The 16,689-nt window shown below is 34.3% G+C and overlaps 1 protein-coding gene, 1 long non-coding RNA gene and 1 other non-coding gene across 5 annotated transcripts in view; 2 read left to right on the top strand and 1 right to left on the bottom strand.

Annotated features, from left to right (window-relative positions):
* The window catches only part of RASGRP3 (RAS guanyl releasing protein 3), a 97,377-nt gene extending 95,554 nt beyond the window's left edge, over positions 1-1,823 (top strand). For both annotated transcript variants that reach the window (XM_064494591.1, XM_064494590.1), the window contains one exon: positions 68-1,823. Coding sequence is in view for 1 of the 2 variants with exons in the window: in XM_064494590.1 (XP_064350660.1) it covers positions 68-76 (9 nt within the window). In the remaining variant the exon portion in view is untranslated. The remainder of the gene's footprint in view (positions 1-67) is intronic.
* Positions 1,824-6,152: 4,329 nt separating this feature from the next.
* Positions 6,153-16,152, bottom strand: LOC135323081 (uncharacterized). 2 transcript variants are annotated; one of them, XR_010384230.1, is made up of 3 exons: positions 9,438-16,152; positions 8,840-8,898; positions 6,153-6,916 (listed from the first exon to the last, which is right to left on the bottom strand). It is a non-coding gene; the product is annotated as an uncharacterized LOC135323081 (long non-coding RNA). The 2 variants fall into 2 exon arrangements; XR_010384229.1 differs by having other exon boundaries at positions 8,840-16,152.
* TRNAS-AGA (transfer RNA serine (anticodon AGA)) lies at positions 14,823-14,894 on the top strand. Its single transcript has one exon. It is a non-coding gene; the product is annotated as a tRNA-Ser (tRNA).
* Positions 16,153-16,689: the final 537 nt, after the last annotated feature.

The following is a 16,689-nucleotide window of genomic DNA, read 5'->3' as shown; positions in this document are numbered from 1 at the left end:
TCTAGGAATATTCTGATTTCCTTAAAATGAGACCCAGCCACACAACAGGTTCTGATTCATATTGCAGGATGGCTGACTTCAGGCTGAGAATACTGAAGGCAATTGCGCTGGCATTTGGAAGAAGCAAGATGAGAAACTCTGAAGAACACTCCAGCTCTCAGGAAATTATACGAAAAGATATCTGGATATTTACCGCCCTTGTGACACTGTGGGATCTCCCTGATAAAACTGTGGGACAGAGGATTTACCCCATGAACTATTTATTTCTCCTCCCTTGCCCCTCGTTAGGTGCCACAAAGACTGTGTTATGTAGTTGGTAGTTTTCTCTCTTATCTTCCTCTAGACCCATTTATATATGGGTGAAGTGAAAGCTTTTGTGCATGTAGTTGATACTCATTCTCTAAACTCAAATTTTGCTTTTTGTGTGTGAGAATGTTATTTCAGTATTTTTATAAACCTTTGAGTGGGGTTTTAACAAGGAGTTAATTCAGAGATCTTTTTGTGTGCTTTTTGGATGGGACCAGGATGTACCATTTTCTTGAGGGACAAGGAAGCTCTTCCTGTCTTGGAAAGCAGGGGTTCTTCTAATGATGATTTGTTGCAAGGAGAAGCTGTTTACATTGTTCTTACCATACAATTGCTGTTATGATGTGTAACAAGTCACAGTTTTATAATCATATAAGTCTTACCAATTCTGTATCACTAGGTAGCTATGACACAGCCATGAAAACTCTTCTAATATTTATAATTGTCATGGGGAAAATTAACTATACTTGTCCTATCTGACTAGGTTTAGCCGTCTTTCTTAAATCTTCTATGTAGAAGTCTGAATAGCAATTAAAAATCAATTCAAGTTTTGGGGAATAAAATTTAGGAGAAATACAAACTCAGACCACTTACTGAAATGCTAAACAACCAGCAGTTTTCTTTGTGGGGGTTCAACAACAACAACCAGCAATTTTTAAAAACTCAAAATAGTTTTAAGAATTTTGTTTGCTAAAAAAAGAAATTTTGGTTGTGAAAGATAACTCTTACGCTCTTCCTAAGAAATCTTTCCGTCCGTGATTAAAGAGTAATTGTAGAGAGCAAATCATCACAAACCACTTTTGTGTTACATTTCATTTAAAAAGTGTCAATATTTTAAATATCTGCCATAACTAGACATGGGCCTGTTTCTTACAAGATGAGAAAAGAAAGAACTTGGCTCAAAATGTTCAAAATAGAGACGGGATTGAGCCTATGGGTGAGGGGAATGACCTGCTACCAAATGACCAGACAGAAACTGGTCCCCAGAGATGCACTGGTCTGCCTTTGGGAGCTTAAGAGTGATTTTGTTTTTATTTGGGGCAATCACATCAATAAAGAAATGCCTTTCTTCTCATTTTCCATTAGGTAATTGAAGACAGTTCTGCTCAACAAACACTTGCTGAGCACCTGTGCTGGGCAGGCAGGTCCTGTGCTAGATGCACAAAGAGGAGGAACACTTGGTCTTCTGCTCTCAGGAGCAGAGAGCCTGTGGGCAGTAAGCAAGATGCTTCCTTAAAACACAGTTCCAAATTTGCTAGAACTGACTTAATTGTGCCAAACAGATTTAGAGATCAGTTTGCAGACATATTGCAAATTAAATGAAGTTATTAGTTGAGGGAGTTGGGATGAAACTAGATAATAAGAGAACTTACTTACCATTGGCAAGCCCCTCAGAAGGCAAACAGCCATCCCAGTATTGGTTATATGTATATACACTCTCTGTTCCTACTCATAAATGCAATGAGATATATGTTAACAAAATTAAAAACAGAAAATGGCAATGTAAGTACAAGAAATCTTTCTTGTGTGTGTGTGTGTTTTTTTAACTTTAAGAAAATTCTGGAAGAAACTTGTTAATGAATGACTAGCCTTTTTTTTCTCAAAGCAGTTATTTCACTTACCACTTAGTTTGGGTTATTTTTGAGTTGTCACATATAAGAAGAGTTTTATATTATCAGCCTTCCTGTGACAAAGATACTAACTGTATCTTGAGTAAAAAACAAATAAATACAAACAAAAAAGAAAATAAAACATATGTGTTTGTATATGTATTAAACAATGTATTTATATGTATACACAGGCCCACACATACACACACTACTGTTACTACTTTGCTGAAGAGGAATTTAAGTCCATAATGAAGCTGCTTTATAATTTTCATTATATCCTGTACTCGTAACCACAATGGTGATTCTGATGTTTCCATTCTATCAATTTTCCATAATCAGTAAAATACGTAAATAAGGCAAATGTGTGGTGCAGCAAAAGAACTATCATGGTTGTTGGTTCCTCCAGAGCTTCCTTTTGTAGGTTTGATGATCATTGTTACCTTTTATGTGAAAAGCAAAAACAAAACCAAACTCTGAACAGTGAATATTATTAGGTAACAGGAGAGGAAAAATTAGATGCTGCAATTGAGCCTTCATTGAAGGATGTACAAATTGGATTGATGCTTTTTGAAATGTACCTAAACCAGAGAGTGACCCTAAGTGGCATCTGAACACTTTATGTTGAGTAGCTATCTCTTGTCTCCAGATTTCCATGGTAGCAGAGTCTCTCCAAAGGTCCAAGAGGGTTGCTATTTAACAATGAAGGCAGGACTGCTTTAGAAGGAAGCACCAAACCACTACTGACAGCAGGAAGCTTAAGCATCCCTAAGGTAAACATACAGATTTTTGAAAAGGTAAATTCAGTCAAATGAGATTTCCAGCACACCTTTGACATGCAATCCGAAGCCAGATTTAAATCCCATCTCTGCTGTAGTCATGAGGTCCTGGGCAAGTCATGTACATCTATTTGAGCCTCAGTTTTCACATTTGAAAAGGAGAGGTTTTACCACTTTCAACTACCTCATAGAGTTGTTGTAAAGATCAAGTCTAGTAATACATGTAAAAGTACTTTGTAAAGACCTTACAAGTTAATATTATTTTACAGTTACACAGGGTCCTTCTCTAAAATTGTCTTTAAGATCCCAGACTACATGTTTACATGGCTGTATTCTTTGGAGGCTCTAAAACCAACATTTAACTAACTTTTGTGTTCAAGAATTAAACAAAGAAATATTCATAGAGGTTTTTTCTGATTCCTGGCACTTTGTATGTGTAGCGTCAATTCTGCTCCATTTTCTAATATTGGCTATTCTCATTCTGTTTGTAAACAGGTAGGCAAGATTAAGAAACCAAATGGGTAAGATATAAATGAGTCTAGAGAAAAATAGGTCAAAGCATAAACATGCTTAAGAGGCTCATCTTGAAATAATCAATTTTACAAGAGGAAAACAAAAATTAACTTTTCAAATAAAAAGTACTCCATTTATTTGACAACTAGAATGTATTTTATGACTATTAAAGATGGTAACCATAGGAAACTACTTGGAATTTAAGGCTTATCAGGAAATAGCTTCCTCCATGCTGCATCCAAAACTTGCTTGCTGAATGAAGTCTAGAGAGTATTCAGACCTCAAACAAAAATATTTATTCTCTTTTTAAAATGTTAATGGCAAGTATGTTGGAATTCACATCTATTCAGAATTTAAGTGACTTTCTGTTTATATATAATAGCATAAGGAAAGCATTACATGGGGCATTCTATAAGATAGCTGACCTGAACATTTCAAAAATGAAATGTCTTAAAAAGAGAGAAAAAGCAGGGGAGACGCAGTTATGGATCAAATGAAACACGCTAACAAAACAAAACAAAATAACCAAATGCAGTCGTAAACCTTGATTGGATTCTGGACCAAAAAATTTAAAAAGCAGACATTTTGGGGGGGCAACTGGAGAAATATAAATATGGACTATACATCAAATGACCTGTGAATGTTAATTCACTCCAGTGTGATCATAGTTTTATAGTTATGTAGGAGAATGTCTATTTTTAGGTGATGCTTGCTGAAGTAGTTGGGGAGGAAGTGTCAATATTTGCAATTTACTTTCAAATGGTTCAGTAGAAAAAAAAGAACGTTTTTGTGTAGAGAAATAAAGCAAATGTGGCAAGATGTTAACTGTTGAATTTAGGTAGAGGGTATATGGACATTTATTGTTCATTTTTAAAGGTTTTCTGAAGGTTTGTAGTTTAAAAAGAGTTGTGAAAAAAGAAATCATTGTTTCTTCTCTTACTGGAATTCATTTAAAAAGCAACAACAAGAATAAAAACAAATAACAAGTTCCATTATGCAGAGAAACTAGAACAGATCTGAAATCCCAGGCCCAACGGAGGAAAGACAGCCCAAAGCATTAGAGACTGATCAGAGACGCTTGAGGGGGACACGGAGAGAAGTTGCTGGAGTGGAGGACTCATTGGCTGCAATATAAACAAACAGCAGACAGCAACAAATACCATCTCAGTGGGAGGGGCACAGTCTGAAGTGCAAATCCTCAATCTATTCCTTAAAACAGAAGGAAGGGATGCATCAGCAGGTGGCAGGAGCTTCCTGGATCTGGTTTGGTTCTGAGAAGTAGCAGAAATGAAGCACAGAGATGGAATATTTGCAAGAAGCAATCTGTCTCTAAAGGGCAGACTGCTTAGAGAGTCTTTGTAATGGAAAAAAAAGAAAAATCCCACAGTTGCCAATTCCTGCCAATTAGCCTTTGCCAACTGAATTTACATACAAAACCCAGGATCATAAGACAAATTTCACCTGGCCTGGATATTACCCTGGCTCCTTCCTTACAGGAACTTCCTACAAATTTTGGATAAAAGCTCAAAATTAAAATACTTTAGACAAAACAAAAATCCAGGGCATACTAGAGGGAAAAAAAAGAATAGTTAAATGTGAGACCTCTCACCTGAAAAAATAAACAACGTTACAGAGCATATGAAAATTGTTTCTCTAAGAATTAAAGCCACTTAACGAATTCCTGATCCCAGAAACCATGATAATAATAAATGTTTATTATTGTTGTTTTAAGCTGCTAAGTTTTAGGGTATTTTGTTACACAAAATATCCAACTGGGTGATTAAACCAGAATTTTCTTTCATTATCTTCTTCTCTACTGCACGGAAATAATTTGCATCTCTATCAGATAAAAACCATTTGCATCTTACCAAGTTTTCTTCAAGTTAGCATTTGGGCGCATAATACATAGTATATCAAATAAAGTTATATTCTCCCAGAAGAGAGTTTCTCAGCCTCTGCACTACTGACATTAGGGTCCAGCTAATTTTTTGTTGGAAAGGGGTGGGGGCTGTCCCGTGCATTTGAGGTATGGCACTAGCGCTCCCTCTCCTCCCTTAAGTTGTGACAACCAAAAATGCCTCCAGACATTCCCAAATGTCCTCTACGGAGCAAAATTGCTCTTGCCCATGCATCTGGAAGTCTTGCTCAGATTGCTGGGTCCCAACCACAGAGTTTCTGATTTTGTTGGTCTGGGATGGGGCCTGAGAACTTGCATTTCTAACAAGTTCTCAAGTGATGATGGTGCTGAGTACTGCACTTCAGTGCTCCAGAAAATCAGGTAACCCTTAAGAAGGCTTGTTAGACACTGCTCTAGAATGACAACCGAAGGACATGCAGCCATCCATTGCCTTATTTCCAGGTTTTGGATGACTTTTCTTAGTAATTCTTTCTGAAGAAATATAAGGTGAAGGCAATTCTATATAAATAAAGGTAAACACTGGAACAAAACTCTAAATCTTTCTGAATATCAGAATAAATACAAAAACTAAAGCAAAGAGGCCCTCTGTGACTTTTAAAAGTTGTAAAAGTAGAAAATAGAACCTAAAATAATAAGACAGAACTAAGTTCAAACATGTATGTCATATCAATATAAATGGGCTAAACTCTATTTTTAAAAAAGATTCTCAGACTGACTGGTAACAAAGAAAAATCCAATTATATGATATATACAGGAGACTTACCAGAAATGATTGAGATGGTTAAAAAAAAAAGGCAAAGATACAACAGATAAATGCAAAGAGAAAACACTGGTCATAAATATACCACATGAAATTAAATTCAAGGCAAAAGGCACCAAAAGAGACAAAGGCAGCTCCATTTTAATACTAAAGGATACAATTCACAATGAAAGTTTAATAATTACGAGTATTTTTGCATCAAATTACAGAGCATCAACATTTATAGAATAAAAACTAAAGGCGATCAAGAAGAAATACAGAGAAATATATGAATGGTATAAGATATTTATTTTCACCTACTCAGCTCATGATATACCAAGCACTAAGTACACACAAAAAAAGTAGCTAGAATTTGTCATCGGTATAGTAGCCACTGACCACATATGACTATTGAGCACTTGAAATGTGGTTAGTCCAAACTGAAGTATGCTATAGCTACAAAACATGCCAGATTTCAAAGATAGTGCACAACAAAGAAAGAAAAATATGTCATTAAAAAATTCTGTATATTGATTACATATTGATAACATTGTTGATATAATGGGTTAAATAAAATATACCATTAAAAATGACTTTTTCACTTTCTTAACATAGCTACCATAAAACTTTAAATTGCATATGTGACTGTGCTATATTTAATTTAAATAGTGCTGCTCTAGAGGAACTAAAAAATTAACCAGGTCAATCTAAATAATTATAACTGCTAATATATATACGGTGCTTATTTCATTCTAGATACTATTCTAAATGCTTTGCACATATTAGTTCATTTAATCCCTGCATCAACCCTAAGAGACAGATGTTATCATTATAGCCATTTACAGATGAGGAAACTGAGGCATAGAAAATATAAGCAATTTGCATAACATTCCAGTAATGAATCTGGGATTTGGATCCTGTTGGTCTAGTTCCAGAGTCTGTACTCTAAACCATGATGCTAAAAATTGATACATATACTTATTAACTCTGTCCTCCAAAAACAGAAATAAATCTTGAGTTGTATCTTCTTCAATAAAACATTCACAAAAGTTGACTGTATGTTAGAGCACAAGAAAAACATCAATAAATTTTAAAATTTGGAAATAATATAGATAAAACTCTATCGTAGTACTATAAAATTAGAACTTAATGGCAAAATCAGAAAAATAAAGTCCCTAAAATTCAGAAATTAAAACAAAACCCATCTCCTCTTCCAAATCTGTCAAACAACTCTTCAAAGAGGAAACTGAAATTGAAGAATGTATAACAAATGATCATGAAAACACTGTGCATACTGCCTACAGGTTCCATATGCACTATTCAGAGGAAAAGTTAGTCTTAAACACACGAATATATTAATAGACAAGAAAGAATAAAAACAAGTGAGTACTTTGCTCAAATCTAGACTAAAAAAAGAAAAAGCAGAAAAGAAAACATAGTTAAAATAGATAATTTTCTAGGAAAATACAATCTGCAAAAACTGACTTAAGAATTAAAAAGTTGGGTTGTTGAAGAGCTACTGCCCAAAATTATTATCAGACTTTTGTGGTTCTAGTAGGAAATTTTATCAAGCTTTTAAATTATAGATTATTTCAGTGTAATTTACATTGTTCTAGCACATAAGAAAAAAATCTTCTAAAAACTTTTAAATAAATCAAACATAATATTAACACCAAAGCCCAATAAGAATTGCCCCAAATAAGAAAATTGGAATAATCTTATTTATGAATATCAAGGCAAATCTGAAACATTGTAAGTACAGTACAAAATATGAAGGTTCATACTAGGAATTTAAGACTGGTTCAGTATTCATTTATCAATGAATATGTGACTATGTTAATAAAATCTAAAGAGAAAAATTATATGATCATCTTAAAAAATGTTAAATAAACATGTGATAAAATTCAGTACAGATTTTGATTCATAAACTCTTAAAAATAAAAATAGGTGAAAATTTCTAAATGTGATTAAAATTCATCTATCTCAACCCCTAAACTAGCATGATATTTAGTGAGGAAACACTGCAAGCATTTTTACTAACAACTTGTCTAAAATAAGAAGGCCTATCATTATTATCTAACATTGCCTTCAAGAGGTATTAGGTAATACAAAAGATAAAAAAAGGAAATAAGTGTAAATATTTTAAAGTAGGCAAAATAATTACTATGAAATGACTTTATACTGAGAAACTCAAGAGAATCAACTGAAAACTTACCACAAACAAAAAGAAAAATTAATAAGGTAGTTGGGCATTAAGTTAATAGACAGAAATAATGTCATAATATATAAAGTAATCAGAAGATATAATAAAAGATCTCATATATGAGTGACAAAAATAGTTAAGGTATTAAGGAATAAACTTAATAAGAAACAAGCAAGCTAAACTTTAAAATACTCCTGAGAGACACAGAAGACTGAAATGAATGGAAAGGCACTAAGTTCTTGGATAGGAAGAAAATATCACAAAGATTTCAGTTTGCTTCAAGTGAATCTTTGAATTTCTTACTGCAAATCCCAAAAAACACTAAGAGGAATTTTTTTTTTTTTTGCATTAGCAAATTGATTTTAAAATTCATTGGGGGAAAAATAAACATGAATAGCTAGGAAATACCTGAAAAAGAGTAATGAATGGGTGAGTACTAATTAGCTCTGTCAGATAGTAAAACAAAGTAAAACAGTTTATTACAAGACTATGAATGGATAGAAATAGAATAGTGAGTCCAGAAATAGAAGCAGCAATATGGTAATTAAGTATATGATAAAGTGGCCATCTCATATCTTTTCAGAAAAAAAATATTACTCAATAAAATAGTTTGAGGCAACTGGGTAGCAACATCAGAATAAATTTGGATTTATGGCTCAAAACTTACACTATGATCATTTTCAAGTGCATGAAAGATTTAAATGGAAAAAAAATCAAACCATATTATAATCTATAGTATAATTATTTTAAATTATTATATTGGATTGGGAATACCTTTCTAAATATGGCATAGTATCCAGAATCCTTAAAAGAGAAGATTGATCAAATCAGCTCTGTAAAAAATAAATAAATAAAAATTATGAGTGGCTCATCCACCAAAAGCTAGGTCAAAAGATAAAGACTATTTTAGAATATCTGCAAGTCCTATCACTAACACAGAGCTAATTTATTTAATATATAAAGAGCTCCAAATTCATATGACAAATTCAAAATCCTGGTTTCAAATAAAATGGGCAAAGGAATTAAGCATGTATTTCACACCAAAGGAAATCCAAAAGACTCATGAAACCATGTTACCCTCCCATCACTTAAAATGATATGTAACTTGAAACTACACTGTGATAACAGTTTTCACTCATCAGATTAAAAAATTTTAAGTACTTTCTTGGTATGAATGTGGGGAAATAGACATTCTATTCACACATCACTGCTGGCAATGTAAATTTGTGGAGTCTCGACTGAAGACCATTTTGGCAATATGTATCAAAACTATAAATGTATTTTATCTTTGATTTATTAGTTCCATAACCGGAAATGTATCCTAAAGATATTGATGATAATAATAGCAGTAGTAGCAGCAACTAGTACTTACAGCATTTACTGTTTGTCAGGCACCTTTCCAAGTAGTCTACATAGGGAGATTTATTGAATTTTCACAATAGTCTGAGTTCTTACTGATGAGACACTTGAGGCACAGAGAAGTTAAGTAACAGGCTCAAGAATACACAGCTAGTAAGTGGTGCAGCCAGACTTCAAACCCCAGCAGTACTGTCTCCAGAATCCAGGCTCATGCTTGTGACCTCTCAAGATATACTTGACACAAGAGAAATACAAAGTGAACATGGTTTTTCACAACAGTATTGTTTGGGATAGGAAACAACTGGAAATAATTCAGTATCCATTAATAAAGCCCTGGTTAAATAAATGGTTATATCTATACAATATAATACCATTCAGATGTTTAAAAAAATAAAAAAAGAAACTCTCTGTGGATTGATATAGAAAGGTCTCCAAAATAAACGTTAAATAAAAATCCAGGTGAAAAGTGGTATGGACTGCATGCCATCGTTTGTGTACAAATGGTGGGAAAGAATGAATATATTTATTCTCTCTACATGCTTAAAATGTCTCTGAAAAAGGACACATGAACATACACACACACACACACACGCACATGCAGGCACACCCCTAACAAATTAGATGTCTGTGACAGCAAAGCTGTGTGACTGACAGTCAAAAATAAGGAGATTTCTTTGAATAATTTTTTTCTACATTTTGAATTTTGAGCCATGTATTGCCTATTCAAAAATTAAATAATAGTAATTTTAAAAGAATGGTATGGACCCTCCTTAATTGAGGCAAGGTGAACAATGGTGACAAATGCCCCCTTGCAGAAAATTCCTAAGAATGACTACAGAAGAACACATAGTCACACTTTAATAATCACTTAATGAAACTGAAGAATCAGTTATTAGCAGAACCAGCTTTTTAAGCTCCTGATATAGTCCTCTTTCCAGTACATCACGCCATCACTTTTATTTTTTCTATAGCTAAAACAACTTCAAAGTTGTGTTCTATACACTCCAAAGATAGTAGAAATTATATCCTCAAAAAGGGACTTGTCTGGTGTATAATATACAGAGAGAGCTCTCTCTGGTCCAGGACAATGCGTTAGGAATGAAGTATTCCTTAGACATACATGAAGACATTTACCGAGCCTTTCTGCTCACCTGCAAACTTTAAAGTCTATATACAAAATTTTTTATAACAAATTTAAATGTTTATTTTTTTCTGTAAAATGAAATGAGCACTGAATGTGATGAGAACATCTCATGACATGATTTGATAAAATCAATTCTACGTATCTTATTGCATAAAAACCTCTGAATCTGAAAAGAAGTCATTTAACATTTTATCCATGAGTTTTAATTCAATGTTATAAAATGGTCTAGTTATATATTTAAAAGAATCCATATAATTAACCAATACTCTTTTGGTTGCTCTAAACTCAGAGTGTCCCTAGATGGGTCAATTTGATCCTTAAGGGAAGTAAGTAAAAAGGGACTTAAAGGGCTAGAATGCTTTGAATAGATTTTTAAAGGAAGCCTCCTTGAACCAGTACTTTGAATGATCTCAGTGATTGGTACCTAGAGGGTTTTACATTCTAGGGCAATTCAGAAGAGGAAGATGTGGGATGCATTTGGGTATACATATATATGTGTGTGTGTGTGTGTGTATTTCCCACATAAAGTGGGAAAACTTACTTTCTCAGCTAGTTTTAGGAAAGAGTACTGGTGGAAGATTAGGATAGAAAATTTATTCCTTTGCTTAAAGCAATCCATTCAAGCAGCATATCCCTTGCAATGACTGTGTATTCTTGCTTATTCTATTTTGGAAAAACATTAAACCACAAGCATCACTCTACCTTCTTATTTTAGCTTGATTTTGATGGGAAAAAAAATGCCCAACTAGAAGGAACATTCAAAAGATATAAAAAGAATTCTGTAACATGAGCTGATGAGCAACAAGCTCCTAACCTTCAACTCACTCCCTTGGTTGTCCTTGACAATGGTTACAAGGCTTCTCTGTTCTACACACACTAAATACATTGGGAAAGAGTCTCTTGTTTGACAAAAATGAGAATTCAAAAGAATGCATAGCAGACTGTCCATTATAGATTCTGCATGTGTAGGCAATTGGGATATTTTAGGCTATTTTGAAGTTGCAGAATAGAGAACTGAATGTCACATACTTCTTTGAAACATTTGTTCCAAACTTGAACCAGGAAGGAAAGAGAGAGATTCTCCCTTAGGTTCTGTTTAAGATGTTCCTGAGTATTAATTACTTCTGTATTGATAATAGGTAAACACTGAGTTCATATTATGTACCCTACACTGTGGTAGGCACTTTACACAGATTATCACACTTAATCCACACAGCTATTCTATGCAGGCGGGACTTGCTATCCTCGTTTTCCAGAATGGAAGATAATGAGTTAGCTAGGTTAAATAACTAACTTGCTCAAAGTCACAGGGCTGGTGTACCAGAGTTCTGAATTCACATCACTAGCCTCTAGGTGCTCTAAATGAATTGTTAGGCAACTATTTCTTGAAAATAGCTTTCAAATTTTAATACATGTACACATTTCATTGCCCGAGGTTGTAACAGGGCAAGTGCTCCGAGGGGAAGCACGTTTCCCGTTACTTTTCTTTTTTCCATAGCAAGCACTTTAATAACTGAGTAAGAAGTTAACTGATAGAGAACAGCCCCACACAATTTTAAACTGTTACAGGTCATCATCATTGTAAGTAAGATTACAGAAAAGCCCTCACTCATCCCTTTACGTTAAGGGTTCAGTTTCCACTTGTTTCATTTGAATTTTTTCATTAATTTCTGATCACTGAGGATTATTTAGAATGAAACAAGTTTCTCTGTAATTTCACATTGGTGTAGTTGAGTTGTGATTGGTCTTCTACACCATGCAACTGGTCTCTATTGAGAGAGAAAGGATTCTGAAGCAGGTAAGTCTTAGGAGACATTAGAGATGGTGCTGGCTAAGGCCTTGGTAAGTGCTGGAAGCTATGTAAAACTGGGAGTAAACCTATCAGCTCTGAGGATTTGATGGTAATTTTATACCTTTCCCCAAGAAAACCTGATATATCCCAAGCATCTTGTAAATGCCTCATGAAAAATAGCATTCAGATACAGTGATGGCTAGATAGTTTTGCTTTGAATTCCTTAAGAATTCTGCAGTTGACACTTTAAGGTTCTTAAAGCTATTCAACTACTACATTTTGTCAAAAACTTCCTTGGCTTTTTGTAACCTTTCACAATACAACACTTCACCCCACTAAGTTTTATATTGCTATTTTACTCTTTCCCATCTCAGTGAAGCTTCCAGAACTAGTCTAAATTTTCTCCCCTCAAACTCCAGAAAACTGGCTTTAGTATTTATCTGAAAGTACTCTTGAAAAGGTCAGGGTAACGCATATTTTTAAGCCTTGGTTTGTTAAATCTCTAGCATCTGGAATTGCTGGTTACTGAGCTCTGGAGCCAGATGGCCTGGGTTTGATTCTAGCTCCCCTGCTTATCAGTTACATGGACATGGGCCATCTACCCAACCATCCTGGGCTTCACTCTCCTTACGAGTGAAATGCGGGTAACAGTACCACATTGCTCTTGAAGAAAAGCATACCAACTGTTCTGGTTTCCTCTTACTTCGGACCCTGCTCCATCACCCCACTAAATGATTATTCTCTAAGATTCCTTCCTTGGTCCAATGCTCTTTTTTCCCCTCCTCTTGAGTGATGTAATATAGGATCATTATTCTAATCGAATGTTCTAATGCAAAAAAAAAAAAAAAAAAGTCACTGGATGATGATCATTCCCAAATTTCCATCTCCAGGCACTTTCTTGAGTTTCAGATTGAAATTTTGCCATCTACCATCTGCCTACATATACATTTTCCCCTTCTTATATTTGATGACAATTAATGGTATTGTCATCTAGTCACACACACACACACATACACATCAAACTAAAGTTCTTGTTCTCACTCAAACCAATGAAGTCCTGTGATTTAATCTTCTAAATATTTCCTGAATTTGTCCTTTCTTTATCCCTGTTAGTTTAAACTCTATGCCTCTGATTCCAATCTTCGTCCCTCTCCTTAAATCTATTCTCTTAATTTTTAGCCAATGATTTATACAGAATCCAAAACGGATCACACTACAAGCCTTGGCATACTAAGGAACATAAATTAGGCCCAAGTTACCTACGAAAGTATGTAGGGCCCCCTATTATCCCTGCTTCTGCAAACTTTCCAAATTCTCCTCCTGCCAATTTCCATCTCACATATGAGCAATACTGAACACCATGCCAGCCTAGTACCCTGTATAATTTTTTTAAATATTATGCTACAATAATCTGTTTCTGGCTCTGCCACTGGACATTTTCGAAGGCAAGCACTTTCTAACTTATCTTTGTGCTTCAAACACTCAATATAGTGCCTGGAATACAACAGTTACTCAAGTGTTTACTAAACTAACTGTAGGCTTTTCTTCTTCTTAAGGAAAGTATAACAACATATTTTAACAAATACTGGTCATTTTCATAGATTTCCCCCCAAGATTTTCCCTCAGATTCTTAGGGAACATATTAAAAATGATTTACTGTGGAAGTTCTCATGCCAATAGTTATGTTTATGCAAAGTCTACCAATATAATTTTGCAGCTGACTCCAAAGTACCCAAGGCGAATGAGTCCAAACACTGACACGCGTACCTGCTTCAGTGAGTCAAACCCTAGCAGTATATTAACGTACACAAATGTGGAAATGTACTGTCAAACACACAGCATTTCTAAAGATTATAATCACATTAGTGAGGAATGAGAGAAACAAGAAAGGTGGGGGGCGGGATTATGTAACATTAGATACCCTGTGGTGAGGGTATTTTAAAATTTAGGTAAACCCAGTGGCCCTCTCTGTTAAAAAAAAAAAAAAAAAGACTCAAATACCATCCAAATTACTTAAGGGGGAGATGGCTGAGTAATATGCACACATTTAAAGTCTATTTTCAAAAGGATATAATATAGGCAAAGTATCCAAAAGGGTAGAAAGGGCATAACCTAAAAAAATCTAAGTGTAAGAATGTAAGTGATTTGGGCAGTGGAAAAACATTTAAGTATACAGCTAGTTGGCCCTTGAAGAACACAGATTTGAACTGGACAGGTCCACTTAAACAGGGATTTTTTTTCCATAAATACAGTACTACTCAATCTGCTTGGCTGAATGCATGGATACTGTGGATACTGAGGGCCAACTATGGGACTTGAGAATCCTTGGATTTTGGTATCTGCACGCTTCCTAGACCAACTTTCCATGGATACTAAGGGACGATTGTAGATGAATTTTCAACTGTGTGGAGGGTCAGCATTGTTCAAGGGTCAACTGTATGGAGAAATGATTTTAGTGGGGTGTGGGTATAGCTCAGTGGTAGAGTGCGTGCTTAGAATGCACAAGGTTCTGGGTTCAATCCCCAGTACCTCTGTGAAAATAAATAAACCTAATTACCACCTCCCTTAAAAAAAGAAAATAGGGAAGGAAAATGTAAAATTAAAAAAAAAAGAAAGATTTCAAATGCTTTCCCTCAGCACAAATTTATTTAACTCCCTATCTGGCACAGTTGGGTATGTCATGGAGGAAAAAATTTCCACCTGTACTCTTCTTGAGTTCTTTGTCTGGACTAATACTAAAATTGACACAAGACAGATTAACAGAAGAAAAAGAAACAAATTTTAATTTGTGCACACTTGAGGTCTCATAGAAATGGAACCTAAAAAGTGGTCAAAACAGGCAACTTTTATACTTTGTAGATGAAAAATAAAAACAATAAATTTGAGAGTTGACAGGACAAAGCAACTTAAGGTTCTGGGTGCTTAATTAGTGAAGAATCTAAACACAGTTTGTACTTGGGGTAGTAAATTAAAGAAGTAACAAGGTTTGTTTATACAGACTTCTTGGTTCAAATTCCCTATCTCTGGCAATAAGGGTGCCCTTCTATCTGCAGATGGAGGGAGTGCACCTTTCACAAGACTTACTTTCTGCTTCAGTGAGACAGAAAGGAGGTTCTATGTCCCTCTTGCACTGGCTATTTCTTAAGTAACTTTAATTCAAAATAATCAATATGCTATTGTGGCATATTTTGGGGGTGGCCTGCCATGAGCCCCAACAGACACTAGCTCATTTTAGATCTAGAGTAAGAAATGAAAATGATAGTGGCATATCTTCGATAATTTTCATAGAGAATGTTGACATCCTGCTCCAGTTCCTGGTAGAGGAGGGAACAAAGCACTCACAAAAGGTACTGTCTGTCTCTGTCTACCTGTTTAAGAGACAGTATTTTAAGATTTCACATGTCAAAAATTTCCTCCTAAAAATTTGTTTCTCCAAGAAATTCCTACATTCCCTACTACAGTAAATCATTATTTTCCGTAAGTAAAGGTTAAGAATGTGTATAAAATCAACACTCTACAAAATCTGAGAACTTTAATATAACAAAACTAACTAGTGGTTTGAAATATCCTCTTTCTAAAGAATTTAATCTACGTCACAGAGAAGAAATTAAAGACAGTTCTTTTATGGGGTTATAATTTGAAAAAACTTCTAATGTAAAGCAGAAAATAGAGTGCAAATTTTAGAGCCATTGTGGAGAAATGTATCATTTGTTTTCTTATATGCTTATATATGATAATTAATCTATTAACCATAAAAATTATATTTGTCAAAAGAATGAAACATATTCATTAAGAATGTTGTGGAGTCTGAGGATAGAAAACAGAGTAAAGCAGTAAGGTACAAGTTAATACATTCTAAAGATATCATTTTAAGATATGAAACCTTGACAATTTTATTTCTAACTGGAAAGTACTTTACGTACTAAACATATTTAACAGCATAAAGAGACCAACACTTACAACTTTCAAGACAAAACTTAAAATCTTTAATGATAAATAAAAATATCTGAAATTGTCTTCAAGCCTGAACATTTTAGAATGGTAAATGCTAGTCGAAGAATCTAATAAACAGGAAAATTAACAAAATGATCAAGGAAGCCTTTCAAAAATGGTTTTAGCAATCAAAAGAATGTGCTTATTTCAACAGCAAATAGAATATTTTTAATGGTAGGTCGTGAGTTGATTCTTTATTCTAAAAAGACCAAATTAGTAGGAAAAGGAAATTCTGTTTCCTTTTACAAACATATCTTTATATTTTCAATTCACTTCCTTTTAAGAAAAATGTCTCTCATTCTCAGGAAGAAGAGAGAAACAAATAAAACTGAACTA

The sequence above is a fragment of the Camelus dromedarius genome, chromosome 15 (genome assembly GCF_036321535.1).
Source record: "Camelus dromedarius isolate mCamDro1 chromosome 15, mCamDro1.pat, whole genome shotgun sequence".
Taxonomy (NCBI): domain Eukaryota; kingdom Metazoa; phylum Chordata; class Mammalia; order Artiodactyla; family Camelidae; genus Camelus; species Camelus dromedarius.
The sequence above is the reverse complement of the archived record's forward strand: the minus strand, read 5'-3'. Positions and strand labels throughout refer to the sequence as shown.